The sequence below is a fragment of the Sus scrofa genome, chromosome 1 (assembly GCF_054392235.1).
Source record: "Sus scrofa isolate SSC_HxYL_T2T_F1_AM1 chromosome 1, Sscrofa_HxYL_maternal_Yorkshire_Landrace_v2.0, whole genome shotgun sequence".
NCBI lineage: Eukaryota > Metazoa > Chordata > Mammalia > Artiodactyla > Suidae > Sus > Sus scrofa.
In genome coordinates, this window is record NC_139383.1 from 88,388,107 (window position 1) to 88,406,063 (window position 17,957).

The following is a 17,957-nucleotide window of genomic DNA, read 5'->3' on the forward strand; positions in this document are numbered from 1 at the left end:
CATGAACTTATCATATAGGATTCTTGGGAGAATGAAATGAGTAAATATATGCAAAATGCTTAGATCAGTGCTTGGCATCTATCTAAGCATTTTACATACATTTACATACATATATATATGTACACATATGTATATAATGTATATATGTAATATGCATATATATGCATATGCATATATATGTAAATATTATGTGAGTGTAAACACTATATCTTTATTATTTCCTCCATTTTTAGGATTATTCTATGTTCCTCTTTATTCCCCATTCTATCCTATATCTAATTTCATTGCTGCCTAATTGCTAATGTCTCCATTATTCTTATCCCCCAAATCTTTTTTTTTTTTGTTGTTGTTGTTGTTGTTGTTATTGTTGCTCCCCCAAATCTTAATTGCAACAACATTCTGAAATATTGCTAATTCCAGCCTAAATTATTCATTCATTCACTGTTTCATTCATTCACTCTTTCACTGTTTTATTGAACCATAGAGATACAAATGTCTCATTTTATCATCTTTTTCACCTCAGTACTAAATATACTTCACAATTAACAATGTTATGGACAAACATATGATAATGAAGGGTTAGGTATCATAGAAGTGACTGAGGTGTTTAAATCAAAATAATATAAAATGGAAATAAAATATATCTCTATATTGTACATCAATGATAACCCCAACATCTTGGCTCTTCTTCTGGAATAAATACATTTCCTAGGCTAGTTATCAGAACTTGAAGGTGAAAGACTATTGTAATTATTCTTGCTGTCATTATGTTGGCTGATTGCAATGGAAACAGAGCCATTGCTGTTGCTGATATATTTACCTACCCTGTCTAATCATTATGGAAGAGAGGATGCAGTGATATTATGGGTTGTTAATGCATTAAATATTAGAGAAATTCCTCCTAATTCAGGATCTGGAATGCCTTTATTGTGTCAAACTAAGTAAGAGTGGTAGAGCAAATTATTTGTCTCAATTTGATTATCCACCCTCTTAAGTATCCATATTCTTTGCCATGTAACTTTGTCTTTCCACTCAAGGTGGAGGGTTCTTCCCTGTCCTTTTCCTCTGGGCTTGACCCTGTAATGTATTTGGCCCAGGCAGCAGGGTGGGCACTGCTGTGACCATGTGGTCATTTGTTATATACTATTAGCTGACTGATACATACCTTCAGTTTCATTTCTATAAAGAAGGCTTTATCTTTTCTAGAAAGCTAGAAATGATTTCACAAGTGTGGCAGATGATATGATTTTACATAAATTGCTTTTTAATACCAATGACATTCAAGAATGGTAATTAACTTATGAAACAATATTACACATAATAAAGCAAATTTATATTTGTTGTACCCTAAATTGCACTCAAGAAAATTTTATAACATGTGCTCACCAAGTTAGTTGATTATGATTTTAATAATTGAATTAAAGTCAATGAAACTGTGAAACTGGAAAATTCAACCTATACATTTAATAAGTATTTATATACCTTTAATAAATATAAGGTATATTTCTAGACAGATGTTAGAAGTTGTGAAAATATCCTTAATGACTTAATTACACATGACGGCTACATTTTAACCATAACAGGGATACTAAATATATTCACCAGAATCAAAACATCTGTTGAAAAACAAGTACAGAGCATTTAAAACAACTTTTAAAAGGACTTGACATATACGTTGATTCTATAAAATTAAAGGCCATTAAGTTTACAAATGTTAAGAACTTCTCTCCTTCTACGTAGTCCCCTCTAAGATGATAGACAATGATGTAAGTGAAACTATTTAAGAAAAAAAATAGCTTAAAAAAAATCTCATGTATAACCACTTATTTCAAATACTATGTTGATAAAGCAACAAAACTTCTAAGATCTGTTACCTTTTAGCATCTATTACATGGAAACCTTTTAAAATGTAAATTTTTTTATGAGTAGACAAATAATGGTCCATTTTAGAGAATAACTGCTGGACTGTATTGAGTAACATATTATAAGATACCGTCCCATAGGAATGGGGGGTAAGCATTCTTAACTGAAACTGGCTGAGTTTTTAGAAATATGACTCATAATCTTTTCTATACAATTTAAGTCTATTAAATTGACTTAATGATTATATTTAGAGATACATTTAAAATAGTTAAAATTTCTTGAACTATTTCAAGATCTTCATAGATTCAACTTTAGTATGCTCCTGATATTTGTTAAATTGCTAAGGAAGTGACTTCTTTTCAACAGTTTCTATCTCTACTGAGTTCAAGAGAACACCTAGTCTCCATAAATAAAAAGTAAATAAAGGAAATGCATCAGAGAGTTGGAAAATTGTTTCATCATGCTTCTGAAGAAATGTCTTGATTTCTTGATCCTCACGCAGTATTCTTGAAGTGTTGCCTTCTTGAGTTTCCTTCTGAAGAAGTTGCTCCAGAACCCAGAAAACGAAGAAAACATTTTCATAGCGCGTCACATCGTGATTGGCTTGCTCCTACAGATAAACAAACAAACCCCTTAAAAAAATATATTGGTTGTAGCTCGGCTCAGAAAAAGATAAATAAAGAGATTACATTTCTGAACAAAAAGTAAACACTTGACTATTTGACACCTTCTGTCTTCCTGTTCCTCTGATTGGGGTGGAGGGAGAAGAACAAAGAACATTTCCTTTTTCAAAAACTTGACCATCTTGGTGAATGACTTTCTTTCCTTAAGGTTGTTACAAAGCCCAGAAGCCTTTCTCAACACTATGGCTATGATTCATTACTGAAATTAATCTGATAACACCTACCAGACAGTCTTACACATACCAAGTCTAGTGTGTAGAATTCAAGGTTTCACCAAAGACGTCCAATACCTGATACTTCTATCAATAATACATGGATCTTTGGCCCTGGGATTGTAGGGACTTTATTTTTGGAGTATAACTCTGTCCTGGAGCAGTGACAATTATGACCATGTGTGATCGTTTCCTGAGTCTACACAAGTCAAGGAGGAGGAGGATCAGACTGGGTAGAATCAGATATGGGCTTGTGAGAAAAAAATGTAGCAGTAATTTGGCCTCAATGGCTGAAAGTGAGAAGAAACAAAGGAAGGCCTAAAAAGTTCACAATGGAAGGCAGAACTGAGGGAATACAGCATGTGAAGACATAAACTGGCTTTATCATTTGCTTATTAAGAAATAACTGGGAAACATTCACCAAGTTTATCTACTGTAACAACAATACATAAATGAAATATCATTCTTGTAGAGCCTGGAGGAATATATCTGCAACAAAGTTGTCTGATAAAAGAATAAAATATATACAGATAATTGATACTTTTAAAAAATTGAAGTATCACTGTAATAATGTTTTATTAGTTTCACATTGTACACTGTAAGGATTAGTTTTTTTGTATATATCTGTACAGACTGCAAAATGATCATAACAATAAGTCTGGTTAACATCCATCACCATAAACAGTGACAACATTTTTGTCCTGTGATGAGAACTTTTGAGACTGATCTTCTATCAATTATGCAGTACAGGATTATTAACCACAGTCACAATGCCCTACACAACATTCTCATGACACATTCATTTTACAATTGGAATTCTGCACCTTTGAATCTCTTCACTCATTTTTCCCTTCCACTCTCACCTCAAGGCAACCATGAATCTATTCTCTGTAACCAGGTTAGTTGTTTGTTTGTTTTATTTTTTGGATCCACACATACATGAGATCATACAGTTGTTACTTTTATCTGACTTATTCTACTTAGTATACTGCCTCCAGGTCCATCCATGATCCATGGTGTTGCAAATGGCAAGATTCCACTCTTTTTTGTGGCTGAATAATAGTCCACTACACATATATATATATATCGCACATTTTCTATCTACATTCATCAATCTATGGCTTTTAGGTTGTTCCCATGCCGTGGCTATTTGGCTATTGTAAATAATGCTGCGATGGACATAGGGGTACATACATCTTTTCTTTTTTTATTTTAATGAATTTTATTTTTTACATTGTAGTTGTTTTTTAAATGAATTTATTTATTTATTTAGATTTTTAAATATATTTTCTAATTAGTGTTTCAAATTAGTTATCACTAATACTCAGAAGTGGAATTGCTTGATCATGTGGCAGTTCTGTTTTTAGCTTTTTGAGGAGCCATCATACTGTTTTCAATAGTGGCCACACCAATTTACATTCCCACTAGGAGTGAACAAGTGTTTGCTTTTCTTCCACATCCTCACCATCATTTGCTATTCCTCATCTTTTTGATAATAACCATTCTAGTAGGTGTAAGGGGATATTTCATTGTGGTTTTCACTTTCATTTCCCTGACAATTAGAGATGTTGTTAGTGACATCTTTTCATGTATCAGTTGGCCATGTGTAGGTCTTGTTTGGAAAAATGTCTATTCAGCTCCTCTTCCCATTTTTTAGCTGGATTGTTGCTTTGCTATTGAGATAAAAGTTCTTTATATACCTTGGATATCAACCCCTTATCAGGTATGTGATATGCAAACAGTTTCTCCCATTCAGTAGGTAGCCTTCTTATGTTGATTTTCTTGGCTCTGCTGAAGACTTTTAGTTTGATGAGATTCCAGTTGTTGATTTTTACTTTTGGTATCAAATCCAAAAATAATTGCCAAGGCCAATGTCAAGCAGTTCCCCATCGGTTTCTTCTAGGAGTGTTATAATAGGTCTAAAGCAGGAGAATGTTCTGGGTCTCTTTCCACTGCTTTGAGAGTCTCATTTTGGACATCACTTGCTCTGCTTCCAGGTGGGCTATGTCCCTTGTAGAGTCCAGTTGTCCATGTTATTTTCTACTTTGCTTTTTACTCATACTAAAATTTATCTATCTTAGGTCCCAACTTTATCCTAAATGCCTATTTTCATAATAATTAATTGGCTAAACTCTCTTGCTCTAAGGTATTTACATCTCATAGAACATTGATTTGAAAGCACCTCTTCCCTGTGGAGACAGTATACATTTAACTCAGCCTTAGCAGCCCCCTGGTTCAACATGACTAAAATGGCATGTCTGTGGGAGAGGTCTTTCCTGTAGCTCCCACATTTTATTACAGTGGTAGCTGCCTGCACAGCCTAAACATATGTCCGGACACTTTCTGAATTAGGGCATAACTGAATAAAAACTAAAATAAATGGTATTAAGATGACAGCTGATACACTTCTATTGTATTTTGGTGTAATTTCTACATTCTCAGTGTCACATTAGACTGAGCCACACCAGTGCTGGAAGATCCCCAACACAGGTGGAACATACTCACCTGGAAAATGCCCAAGTGTCTTACCTGAATACTTGCCAGGAAGACTGAATGAAACCCAGCTCACTAGCAAGACGGCACTGTAACCTGATTGAAAGCTATCAGACTGCCTATCTCAGTCTTTTAGAATTGAAGGGACCTTGAGAGGAAGCTTCTATGGTCCCATGACTACATCTTTAAATTTTTTTTTTAAATTACAGTATAGTTGATTTACAATATTGTGCTAATTTCTGCTGTATTGCAAAGTGACTCAGTCATACACACACACACACATATACATTCTTTTTCTCATATTAGCTTCCATCAAGTTTTATCTCAAGAGATTGGATACTATTCCCTGTGCTGTACAGTAGGACCTCATTGCTTACCCATTCTAAATGTAACAGTTTGCATCTACTAACTCAAACTTCCAGTCCATCCCACTCCCTCCCCCTCCTCCTTAGCAACCTCAAGTCTGTTCTCTATGTCTGTGAGTCTGTTTGTGTTTTGTACATAGGTGCATTTGCGCCATATTTTATATTCCACATATAAATAATATTGATAAGGAAGGAATAGGACAGTTACACAGGTAGTTGTAGAAGCCCCAATAAAGAACCACAGGTAGAGAGGGAAATCTAGGGAACTTTGGGGGATCACTGTCAGTTAATAACTGCCCAAGAGGGCCATCAGAATGAGGCAGACTTGCTTGACTAGTGGAGGCACAAGATATAGCTCAGGTCCTTGGGTGGGGGAATGGGGTGAGGCCTGCATTCAGGTTCAGACCAAGGGCAGGAGTTTAAGGACCACCCTTCTGTTGATTTGAATAAGTACCAGGACAGTCCTGGTTTGATCTAAGAGGGTCAAATACTCTCTTACTGGATACCAAGGAGGAGCTACTACTCAAAGAAAGAGGAAGAGGTAGTCTTTTATGACCCCCAAGCCCCTTGGATGATAAAAATGTAGCCCATCTAATCCTCAGGGCAGAGCCTCTTCACCTGCCCATTGCATCTCTCACAAGCATCCAATCTTAATAAATCTATTTCTTGCCATCACTTTGTCTCTCGCTGAATTCTTCTTCAGAAGAAGAACCTGGGAACCTGAAGAATCTGAAGAACCTGAACCTCAGTAAGTCCAGACACTGGGTAAGTGACTCTAAATTAAAAACCATGGGTTCAAGTCCCAATCTGGGTTCTACCTCGGTTCAAGTCATAAGTACTGTTGGTTTTGATACCACATGGTATTTGCCATGACTAATTCTTATTATAATTTAATCTCATTTTATATAATAGGGAAACTTCAAAAGAGGAAATACTTTCCCGATAGAAAAATCACCATGAATTTTGTAGGTCATTTTCAGAATTAAACATTTATTATATTTATTTTTCTATTCCTATGTTGCCCTTGAGATAGTCAAAGAATCCACATATTTATTTAAGTGGTGAAAAACAGTAATATTTCTTTACAGGCTGCAAAATTTTACTTCAAAATTTAGATTCCAAAGTTAAAGCTATGGGGACACAGTGCCAGTTTACTAATTGCTGTTTAGTTGAAATTCTATCAAAGTTAAACTGACATTTTTGTAAAGACTTATCCATGGAGCAGACATACCTACTTGCTTTCTCCATACCCCTTTCTCTCTCCCTTTTCATCAACAGAACCCTAAATTTGTTCAGAATGACAATGGATCAACTAAATCTCTTCTAAGGCTAATTCCTCTGGTTAAAAGCCATATACATATAAATAACTGGGGGGAGCTTCTCTCTGAGAAGTTCTTTAATAGCCAGCAACATCATGTGGAATGCCCTTTGGCCTTCTCTCTTCATCCTTTTTCCTGCTTGGAAATACCGATGCAGTGCTTGGAAGTCCCATAGCCTCCTTGTGGGCCTGAGGATAAAGGTGGCCCAGGGATGGTAGAAGGAGCCACCTCAATATTTCCATGCAGGTCGGCTGTACCTTGCTGCATTACATGGGGCTTCCTTCCTCCATTCTGGTCTTTTAAAATCATAATCTTGGAGTTCCTGTTGTGGCTCAGCGGTTAATGAACCCGGCTAGTATCCATGAGGACATGGGTTTCATCCCTGGCCTCACTCAGTGGATTAAGGATCCAGCATTGCCATGAGCTGTGGTGTAGGTTGAAGACACGGTTCGGATCTGGCATTGCTGTGGCTGTGGCATAGGCTGCCAGCTGTAGTTACAATTCAACCCCTGGCCTGGGAACCTCCATATGTCATGGGTGCAGCCCTAAAAATACAAAAGTAAAGAAATAAATAAAATAAGAATCTTGAGACTTCACCTAGGTGGGAAGGAACTCTTTTTTTTTTTTTTAATTATTTATTTTATTTTATTATTTTTTTGGGGGGGAGAAGGAACTCTTCCATTTCCCTAGCCTTCTGCTGTCTCTGACATGCAGAGGACAGATGCATAAAGGGACAAAAATACTCACACTCCCTGGCACCTGAAATTATAATAAAAGGTATGGTCCATTTCAGACATGGCTCACAGCTTGGATGTTTATATTTAATGCTGCAAAGTATAGGAATGTAACAGTTCATTAAATTCAACTGTGTGATCATTTAGGTGTGCTCGCCAAGGGCAGGCATAAGCTCAGTCTGACACTTAGAAATGAGCATGCTGCTACGGAAGGGGTAAAAACACAATCTGACATTTTTCTCATTGCTACAAATGCAAGAGATGAAGGAGAAAATGGGATCACCACAGGGCAGAAAACCAAGTCAAAGAGTATAGGTGTATGACCTAAATGCTCAATTAAATGTTCACTGACTATAATATGCCATTGGCTTAGGATCCCATATGCCAGATTTTATTAGACAGGAACAATTAGTAAGATACAATTATAATAAGTAGTTTCCAAAAGGATGACTTCAACACAGTAATTTAATGGAAAAAGTCAGTCATGATAATTAAGTGAAAAGCTTACCCTTAAGTTTTAATAACTAAGTCTTTTTTCTTTTTATGGCCACACCTGTGGCATACAGAAGTTCCTGGGCCAGGGGCTGAATTGGAGCTACAGCTGAGGCCTACACCACAGCCAGGGCAACATCAGATCTGAGGACATCTGTGACCTGCTCCACAGTGTGCGGCAATGTCAGATCTTTAACCTACTGAGTGATGTTAGAGATTGAACCTGTATCCTTGCACAGACCACATGGGGTTCTTAACTTGCTGAGTCACAATAGGAACTCCAAAAAATAAGCATTTTTTATCTACTAGAAGGCAGGTTTCGGTCAAGGAGGTGAGGAGGATGAAATTAACTCTATCAGCAGGTCACGAAGAAGCTTGCATCTTCTGAAACTCAGAAGACACTGAAAGAGCTCTCAGATAAACAGGGGTTTAGCAGTTCCTACTGTGGGACAGGGATTAAGAATCTGACTGCAGCAATTCAGGTCACTGTGAAGGTTTGGGTTCAAGCCCTGGCCTAGCACAGTGGGTTAAAAGATCCAGTGTTCCTGCAGCTGTAGCATAGGTTACTGCTGTGGCTTAGATATACCATATACCAAGGGTATATGAACTTCTATATACCAAGGGTGTGGCCATAAAAAACAAACAAACAAAAACAAAAAGACCCTAGAGGCTTAGCTAGGTGCTCAGCACAATACTGCACATGTTAGCATTGAACCCTGAGGACAGAGTAAGAGAACCACAAGCATATATATATCATCTATAACTACAGATATAAATACACACACACACACACACACAAAATCAATGAATTTATGATCACAATAGAATCCCAGCAACCACACCCATGCTTAGTGGGTATAAAGCAAAAGGCTTATCAGAGCAGAGTCTGGTTAGTTAGGGAAGGTTTCCTAGTGATGAACTGTGAGCTCGAAGGGACTGAGGGGTATAGATCAGTGAGTCATTTTTTGATCCATGTGTGTGCCAGGTAAAGAAGAATGAAAAGGATTCAGTGGGTAATAATCCATTTTGTTTTATCAGATAATGGTATAGTTATCAGCCTAAATAAAATGTTGAAACCCAGAGACTGGTTCCAATGGGTTTATATTTAATGTATGGGTAAACTTAGATGAAAAGTTTGAAACTGTTAAAACTGCTAACACTTGGGATCTTGATAGTTTGCCTTGTTTCCTGTGGGAAATAGTTTAATAAGTATGCAAGATTTATGCATGAAATATTAATAAAGGGAAATATATATATATATATATAACAGAACGATATTTTTAAAAAATGTCATAATTAGTCTTGTTTTAAAATGATGGTTTTTTCATTAACCGACTTTACCTACTTTGCTCAAATCTTTTTTTTTTTTTTTGAGACTGAATATTAAAAACACAGCACTGGATCACAAATTGTCAAATAAGTATTACCTATTCTCTTTTATCATCATCATCATTATTGTTTTTACCCAAAGTGAAAAACATATAATCCCTATTCATAAGGTACTTTGCCCCTAGAGGAAGGATACTGGCGTTATTCAAGTACTACAGTCAATTACTGGAAACATTTCAAGTTCACAGTGAAGTGTTCACGCAGAGATGTGTAAGAACCTGTTATACACCTTTATCGACTTTTCTCTACCACGAAAATCCTTCACCAACAGTAGTAATCTCCCAGACAGTTCCTTTTTGCATAGAGGGGCAGTGCTAAGGAACCTAAAGGTGAAATGATTATTTTAAGGCCTTGCTGATATTAGAAGGCCCTGAAGAAGGCATACCTGTGGGTTAAACATGGCATCTTACAGGATTTATATATTAAAAAAAAAAAATCTAGTTATTTGGTGTGGAATGGATCGAGTTCAAGTCTATTCTAGAGGCAGGCTGGTAAAAATGAGCTACTAAGTACATCCTTTTGGCGACTAACTCAACAACATCACAGATTAAATCCCAAGTGCATTAGAATCTTATATTTGCACATTTCTCTGGGGAAATCTGTGGTTTACTTCGTACTCATCCCTTTCTCAGTCATCAGGATAGCACTCTGGCGGACATATGATAAAACAGATCCCATAAAAATTCAAATCTCGTCACCTAAAGGACAGAGAATTCCTGATACAGGGACTGAGCATTTCTTTGTTCCATGAGATCTCCTCAGTGAACTTGAAATAGCTTTACCCTGCATCCCTGCTGCTTTCTTAGGATCTGCGCCTTTATTATGGGGCCATCAACCCCACTCAGAGGAACTCTTTCCCTATTTTATACTACAATATTAAACTTACTCTCAGACAGGAAATGCCTTTCAAGCATTCTGACAAGGAATCAGATAATTTATTTTGCCTGGACTTCCATCACAGTAGTTCTTGACAAAGCAGTATGAACCGGATGATTTGGTTGTTATTGTAAGAGCCTACTGAGTGAAAGAATATGGCTCAAAGACTGGAATAAAAGCAGCTGAATTATTTAAGGACTGATGTAGCTGCAAATCCTTGGCGTTTTACAATTCTATGTTTGTGCCTGCCTCTCACTCCCCCTCTCTGCCCTCATTCCTGTTATGAACACTGATTGGGAAACTTCATGTGCTCATGGTACCCCACTGCTGGGGATGAACAGGGTGGGGTCCCTGCCTGTAGAATGCCTCCCATGCCTCTAGGGAGACAAAGACATAGGAAACAATGGCAATGCAGAATGCAGGCAATGAGGACTCCAGAGGAACTCTGAAGGGAGTTGAGTCACATGGTGTGGAGGCGGGAAATGAGTTCTGTCATGGAGGGTGATCCAGCAGGCTCCCCTCCTCCTAGATGGGGTGGCAGGCTTCTTTTGGAGATATGACATGACAGTGGTCAGCACAAATCAAATGCCTGTTTAGTAGCTGTTTAGTTACTATCACAGGCCCCCTCTGTCTCTGGTGGCTCAGAATGCACTGAGCAAGGGAGAGAGCTGACGGGGTGGGGTTGGGGGAGAGTCAGCAATCTCTGCAACAACTCACTTGCCAAGTGCCCACACCTCAGCCTCCTCTAAGGCTATGGGACCAGATGACACTAACTGGTGCATGCAGGCAAGGGCCCATAAGTCCCAGGTGTTAACAAAACTTTAAAGATGATTTGCTTTCATGAGGTCTATAGTCACTTTATGGCCTGACATTCATCTTCCTGAAGGAAGGCACAGAGGACAAGGGAAATGTTGGAAGTGGTATTCTTCAGAGAGAATGCGTTGCTTCACTGTTAAGCCGTCCTCAACATGTAATTAAGACAGAGCTGCAGCAGAAGAAAGCCAGTGAAATGTCGGATATATAATAGAAACAGAGATCCAGATGGCTGTTATTTATGGGAAACAAGTGTCCAAACAGCCAGTGGGGGTAAAATCAACATGAAACTTTCTTCTTTAGGACTCTAAAGATTATCCAAGATGGCATTAAAACCTGTCCAAGCAGGCAGAATGCAGAATGCAGATTTCTCAATGACCACCCAGCCAGGCAAAGCCAGAAGCTACAAGAACCTCCTAGAAGCTGCTTACCTAAGCTTTGATACATTTGCCAAAGTAAGCGAGGTGTGTGTGTGTGTGTGTGTGTGTGTGTATGTGTTTGTGTGTATAAAGACATATATATTGATGATTTTATATATTTATTAATAAATAAATACATTTAAGAATATACATATTTAAGGGCACTGGATCTAAAGCCCAAAATTAGTGACAACAGGTGGGTGGACTCGTAAGGTAAGTGACAGATTCTTTCCAATACTTTTACTTTGAAACTGAAAGCTAAATTGGACTGGCCTCAGATAAGCCACCAACTGTCTTCCAAAGGCCAGCTGAATAGGGTTGTGTTTATAGAAATTAAAACCAACATATTTGTCCTTTTTCTCCCTATTTCAACTTGTTTCACCACTGATTCAATGAAATCAGTGTATCAGAACTTGACATCAAAGGCTTAGTGAGACTGCACAGCACACAGGAAAGTCTGGAAACACAAAGATAAAAAAGATAGAATGTTTCTCACAAACATTCTATCTTGTTATTCATATAGAGGCTGGATCTATAGCAAAGTGAGTATTGCATCTCTTTGTCTTTTCTTCTTAAAAAAAAATCAATTGGCTTCCATTGCTCCATTTTTAAAAATAAGATTTTTTTGGAGATATAATTGACATACAGTTATAGGTACCTTTTATAAAGGGCTTGGTATTATCAATTTGATAAACTGATTTTAAGAACAAAGACATAAGACAAATGATCTTTGACTAAAGAAAAAGCAATCATGCTACAACCATGTGATAGGGTTTAACAACATTTTAAATGTCTTGCTACCTTCTAGTTGATTCATTTATTTTATTAAAGTACAATTGATTTACAGTGTCATGCCAATTTCTCCGATACATCATAGTGACCCAGTCATACAATACACACACATTCTTTTTCTCATACTATCTTCCATCATGTTCTATCCCAAGAGACTGCAAATAGTTCCCTGTGCTATACAGTAGGACCTCATTGCTTATTCATTCTAAATGTAATGGTTTGCATTTACTAACCCCAAACTTCGTCCATCCCACTCCCTCCCCTTTGACAACCACAAGTCTATTCTCCATGTTTGTGAGTATTTCTGTTTTGTATATACACCACATTTAGTGTTGTATTTTTTTTCCTTTTTACTATTACATGAAATACTTCTCCACACTTAGCTATAATTTCTTACCTGAAGATACTCCATGTGTTATGCAGAAAGTTTAGGATAAGGAACTAGACTTCGAACTATGAAAAAGTTAATCTGGTTTGACTATTTTCATTGCTGAGAAGCTGCTGGGGAAATTTATGTCATAAAAATGCTATGTGGTCCTAGAGAAATCTTTGATGTGTTAGTGCTGGTAAGACTCGCCACCTGTGACAAAGGTAAAGGAAAGTGTATAGAACCAGAGGACCCAGGTTTCCATTCTCTCCTTCAAAGAACATCTCCTCAACAGCCAGCCACATGCTGAGATGAACATCATACACTGAGGACAAGGAATATGGGTTCATATACTTTAGGCCTCAGAGTTCGAGACTATACTCAAATAGATCTATCCTTGCTTTTTCTATTAAAACCAAAGTGTAAAAGCAGCAGCAAAAAGCTCCCAATGTGGAAAAACTGAAATAGCTATATGTTTCTACAAATTTGATATGAGTCGTTATTGAAAATATTCCATGAGTCAGATAGAAGTCCCTAGAAAGAAGAATTTTAACTTTCATTTGCAGTGATTTTACATAATAAAATAAAAATTTTAATAATTAGCACACTTTGTCTAGAGTGTTTTATGGTAAGCATGAGACCATGGAGTTTCTTACAGAAGGAAGAGTTCTGGCATTGGAGAATTTGGAAAGCAATGCATACTACAACTCTCTTACAGATTCCTAATTAATATTGAAATTTAGAGAAAATCTCAGCCAATTAGTCAGTTTAATACAGCATTTTGAACATAGAATTCTTTTTTTATTTATCCAGGGAGAATGAGCATTTTTTAGAACATATTATTGACAGTAATAAATGATAATAAATGTCCAACAGGCTTTAAAAGATAGTCACAGAGTTACAGAAAAAAATCCAGTTATTTTCAAATGTTAAAATAAATACGGGATCATATTTGTCTGATATCAGTAAATGTATTTATTTCAAATAATTCCAAAATCATTACTATGTGCTGCAAACTTAATGGAAAACTTCATCCAAAACCTATTGGATTTTCTAAGTATAGTATGTAATATTTTCTAGTGCAGAGCTAGAGGATCACTTCAATGAGGTAAACAGCTCAGAAAGGAAGATTTCTAACCATTTTCCCCGAATATTTTTTAAGAGAAATACATTTGTAATCTTTCAAGCATTTTCCTTGTGTTTCAAAAAGACGTTTACATTCCCCCCAATCCTGCCTGTTTCTGAAGTGTGCAGAGGGAGGCTGGTGTGGTGTCTTCTTTCAAAAGCAGTGTCACCCACAAGGTCAAGTATAGTTTGCTAAGTTCTTTGCAGATTCTTTCAAAGTAAGAAAAAAAAAGAAGAGTGGAAATCTTTTCTTTTTGTTCATATTTTATATTTAACCTAAGTCCCTGGAAAAGGCAGAATGATTCCCCTATAAATTTTTCCCCAAAGTTATAATTATTAAAACATGTTCTTTATGAAAAAAGGCCTGAGTACAAATATGTATAAGGAATTTTTTTTTTTTTTGGGCTGCACCCACAGTATATGAAAGTCCACAGGCCAGTGACTGACTCTGCCCCAGCTGCGAACTATGCCACACCTGCAGCCATGCTTGATCCTTAACCCACTGTGCCACAATGGGAATGGCAATTAATATTTTAAATACCCACAATAATACCACCAAGAGAAACACACAGTTCTTGCCATGATAGTCATTATCCGCTAGTAAAGTAGACATAGAAATTAAATGAGTAACTACATAAATAATATATCAGTCGACTTGTGATAAGTGTTAATGATGGAGAAATACAGTTCTCTGAAAGCAAAATGACCTCCACTTATTCGCACAATATTTATGTCTGTTTGTTCTGCTTTTCAGTAGCTTTTCTGTTTTTCATCAATAATAAAATCTATATGCATCTAAAGTATAGCTGCCCAACCAGAATACCTTGTTCTGGGACAGCTGAATTATATTGAACAGTGTCTGTTCTCTTTGCTCTGGGTTTGCTCCAGACACTTCTGGGACCAAATACGGATTTGGGGCGGGGGGAGGGGATCAAATGTGAAGCCTCAACCACTCAGAAAAGGGCATTCCTTAAAACAGAGCCTGCAAGGCTCTTGTTCTCATGTATTTCCAAGAGCATTCCTAGCAGGACATGTTCTCATGGCACAGACCAAGTCAAAGACAACTCCCATGTCTGCAAGGTCACTGGTAGGAGGGCTTTCTTTCTGAAACCAGGGAGGGGCAGCTGTGGCTTTTGGAGAGGAATGTCAATCTTTATACGAGGAAAGTAGGCTTTTTGCCATATGAATGCTGCAAAAACAAAGATGTAAAATTGCGTGTTCTAAATTTAGGTTTTGTATAGTTTCAGAGAATACCTAAAGGCTCAATTTAAAGGGGAAATAAAACCTTTATGATTAATTTCTCATTTGGCTGAATTTAAGCCTTTTGGTTTGGTTTTTTAACTGCTGTTGATGTGCATGGAGTTTTCTATATATAATACAAGACAATTCCAACATGTACTCTTCATGTCATCACTTTCTAATTCTAAATGTTTCACTCAGTTTTAGAGATGCAAAAAAAGGCAGTTGGTACCGAAACTTCGAAAACTTTTATAGACTATAAATACAAAACAGCATTATATTTTGTTTAATATATTTAACATGAATAAACACTATATGCATATTTTTAATTCAAAATATATTTTATTTAATATATTTATTTAGTATGAGTAAATACTATGTACATATTTTTAATTCAAAATACATTTTGTTTAACGTATTTATTTGAGTAAATTCTATAAACATATTTTTAATTCAAATAGGTATAAAAGATACACATATCTTTTATTTCAAAAGAAATAAAATGTTTTGTGAATGTTTTTGTTTCTCTGTATATTTAGGTTGGTTTTCCCAGGTTACTTGTGTTTAGAGAGACACCATAGCCTTGTCATGCTCAAGAAAATACCCAGTCTCCTGAACAATTCTATTCTCAGTATCACTGAGTAAATTTGGATTCTTATTGTTTTTAAATGCTGACAATTATAAAGCAGGTATTTAGGTTGCTGACTAGAGGATACTCATGACATTTCAAGTGTTTTCCACATTAAGGTCTGTATGTCATCATGTCATACACATTATTATAGAAAAGCCTGGAGTATAACCTAACTTTTAGGAAGTCCAGACCTAGACCTAGACCCTCATTGTATTAGGTTAAACCCTATCAATTTTTCTGTATTTGACAGTTGTAACCTACAAAAACAGCAATTTCATATGGCTTAATATAACACTACATGTACCTCTATTCCAGTAGATAAAATTTAATGGTTCATTTGATTAAAGACAAAATGAAATAAAAGAAATAAAACAAACCTCTGACAAATATCTGCAGATCATTTGAAATTAAAATAGCTACTATAAAGTGGCTTTTTACGATTCAGCTGGTTGATGGTCAACAATTAACTGCATGAAACTAACTTTTCGAAAGACTGCTAAGAATTTCACCATTTCTCTTAACAATGCATTATTATGCTTATCTTCTCTGAAGACTTACATGCTCATTTTCTATTTATTAACTGTGCATTTTAGCTAAAAAGCTGCTTCAACTCATTTACAGTCATCAGGAAAAGTCCTATGATGAGTACGTTTAGAATATTGACAATCCATGGTAATTGATTACTTAATTCATTTTTATTTGTCTTTTCTACAGGTAGTCAGGCTTTCAAATCAGGGAGTTATTTATTTATTCTAGAATTGTGGCAGGGGTGGGAGAGAGGGTGAGAGAAAGGGGAGGGGGAGGAAGAGAGGGAGAGAGAGGGAGAGAGGGCGAGAGGAAAAGGGGGGGAGGAGAAGGGGAGAGAGGGAAAGGTAGAGAGGAGGGGGAGAGAGAGGAAGATAGGGAGAGAAGTGCTCAGTTTCAGGAGCACAGCCTTTGAACTCCTCCAAATCAAACTCAGAAGGGGGGCAGATGGAGCCAGTGTTCCTTCAGTCACAGCAACTGATATTTTCCAAACACTCCTTTTTCAGATGGTTAGATTTGACCTTTCTGATGATCAATATTTAAGACGGTTATTCAGGTCTGAAATTAGAGCCATCTCCTTAAGTCTCTATGTAAATTAAAGTCTGGCAAATTTCTGGCAAATATCTGGCAAATCTAAGTGTGTGAGGAAATATTCCCTTGTTATCCCTGAGCTGGATGACACTTAGGGAAAATGGCTAATTTCTCTCCCTTTTGAATACTGGCATTTCAACTGTCAAAGGATTATCTTCTGAAATACTTGACCATGGAAATCTGAGCAAGGCCATCTGTTAATGGCTCTTATGAAAAGAACTTGGATCATTAGAGACTTAGAAGAAAAGATACATCTATCTTCTGTTTGTAGCTAGTAACACTAAGAGTTAAGCATAATTACGTTTTGTTTGTCAGACAAAAATAAATATATTATATAAAATTAACTATTCATATATTCACACATATTCATATTCATATATGTATATGATAAATAAGTAGTTAAATTCAAAGTGGATCTTTCTAGGATTTCCATGATGTACTTTAAAATCCCATTTTTAAAAAATGTCTCACATTCCACTCTAAACCTTAAATCAGTGGCTGCTTCCCGAGGAGCATACACTCTACAAAAGATTAATTCAGTCCTTGTACTCAAGGGCATGGTCCCAACATTCGAAAATCTCACTGGGCATTTCCTTTCTCTTTTCTTTCTCTTCCTTCTTCCTCTCCTCTTCCTCTACTTCACACTTTTTCTATTTCTCTTCCTAATGGGAGAAGCACTGCCTGAGGGCTTGCTATCATTGAAGCTGTTTGGTATTTTGTCTCATATTGTGCTAAGTCATGATGATTTATATTTTTAATGTCTTTAACTGATCAATAAACATATTGTCTCACCAGCAACACTGTGGGGTTGCTATTATTGGGCATGATATGAGGCAAGGTGATATTGAGGAGAAGGCAGGGGAAAACTAATATTTACTGAATATCAGTTGTGGCTCAGGAACTGGGCTAGGGACTTGATGTTTAAATTCTTACTTTAACCACAATGGGTTAGGTAGGAGTTATTATCATTTTCCAGATCAAGAAACAGTGAAGCTGCCTAGGTTCATGATAACAGCTGCAATTCTTTCT

General features: G+C 36.6%; 1 protein-coding gene across 6 annotated transcripts in view; it reads right to left on the reverse strand.

Annotated features, from left to right (window-relative positions):
* Positions 1-449: 449 nt before the first annotated feature.
* MEI4 (meiotic double-stranded break formation protein 4) overlaps positions 450-17,957 on the reverse strand; it is a 210,813-nt gene continuing 193,305 nt past the window's right edge. For 4 of the 6 annotated variants that reach the window (XM_021092258.2, XM_021092267.2, XM_084964502.1 and 1 more), the window contains one exon: positions 450-2,473. In XM_021092258.2, coding sequence (XP_020947917.1) covers positions 2,204-2,473 — 270 coding nt within the window. In that variant the 3' untranslated portion in view covers positions 450-2,203. The remainder of the gene's footprint in view (positions 2,474-17,957) is intronic. The other 2 variants (XM_084964516.1, XM_084964521.1) reach the window with 1 other exon arrangement.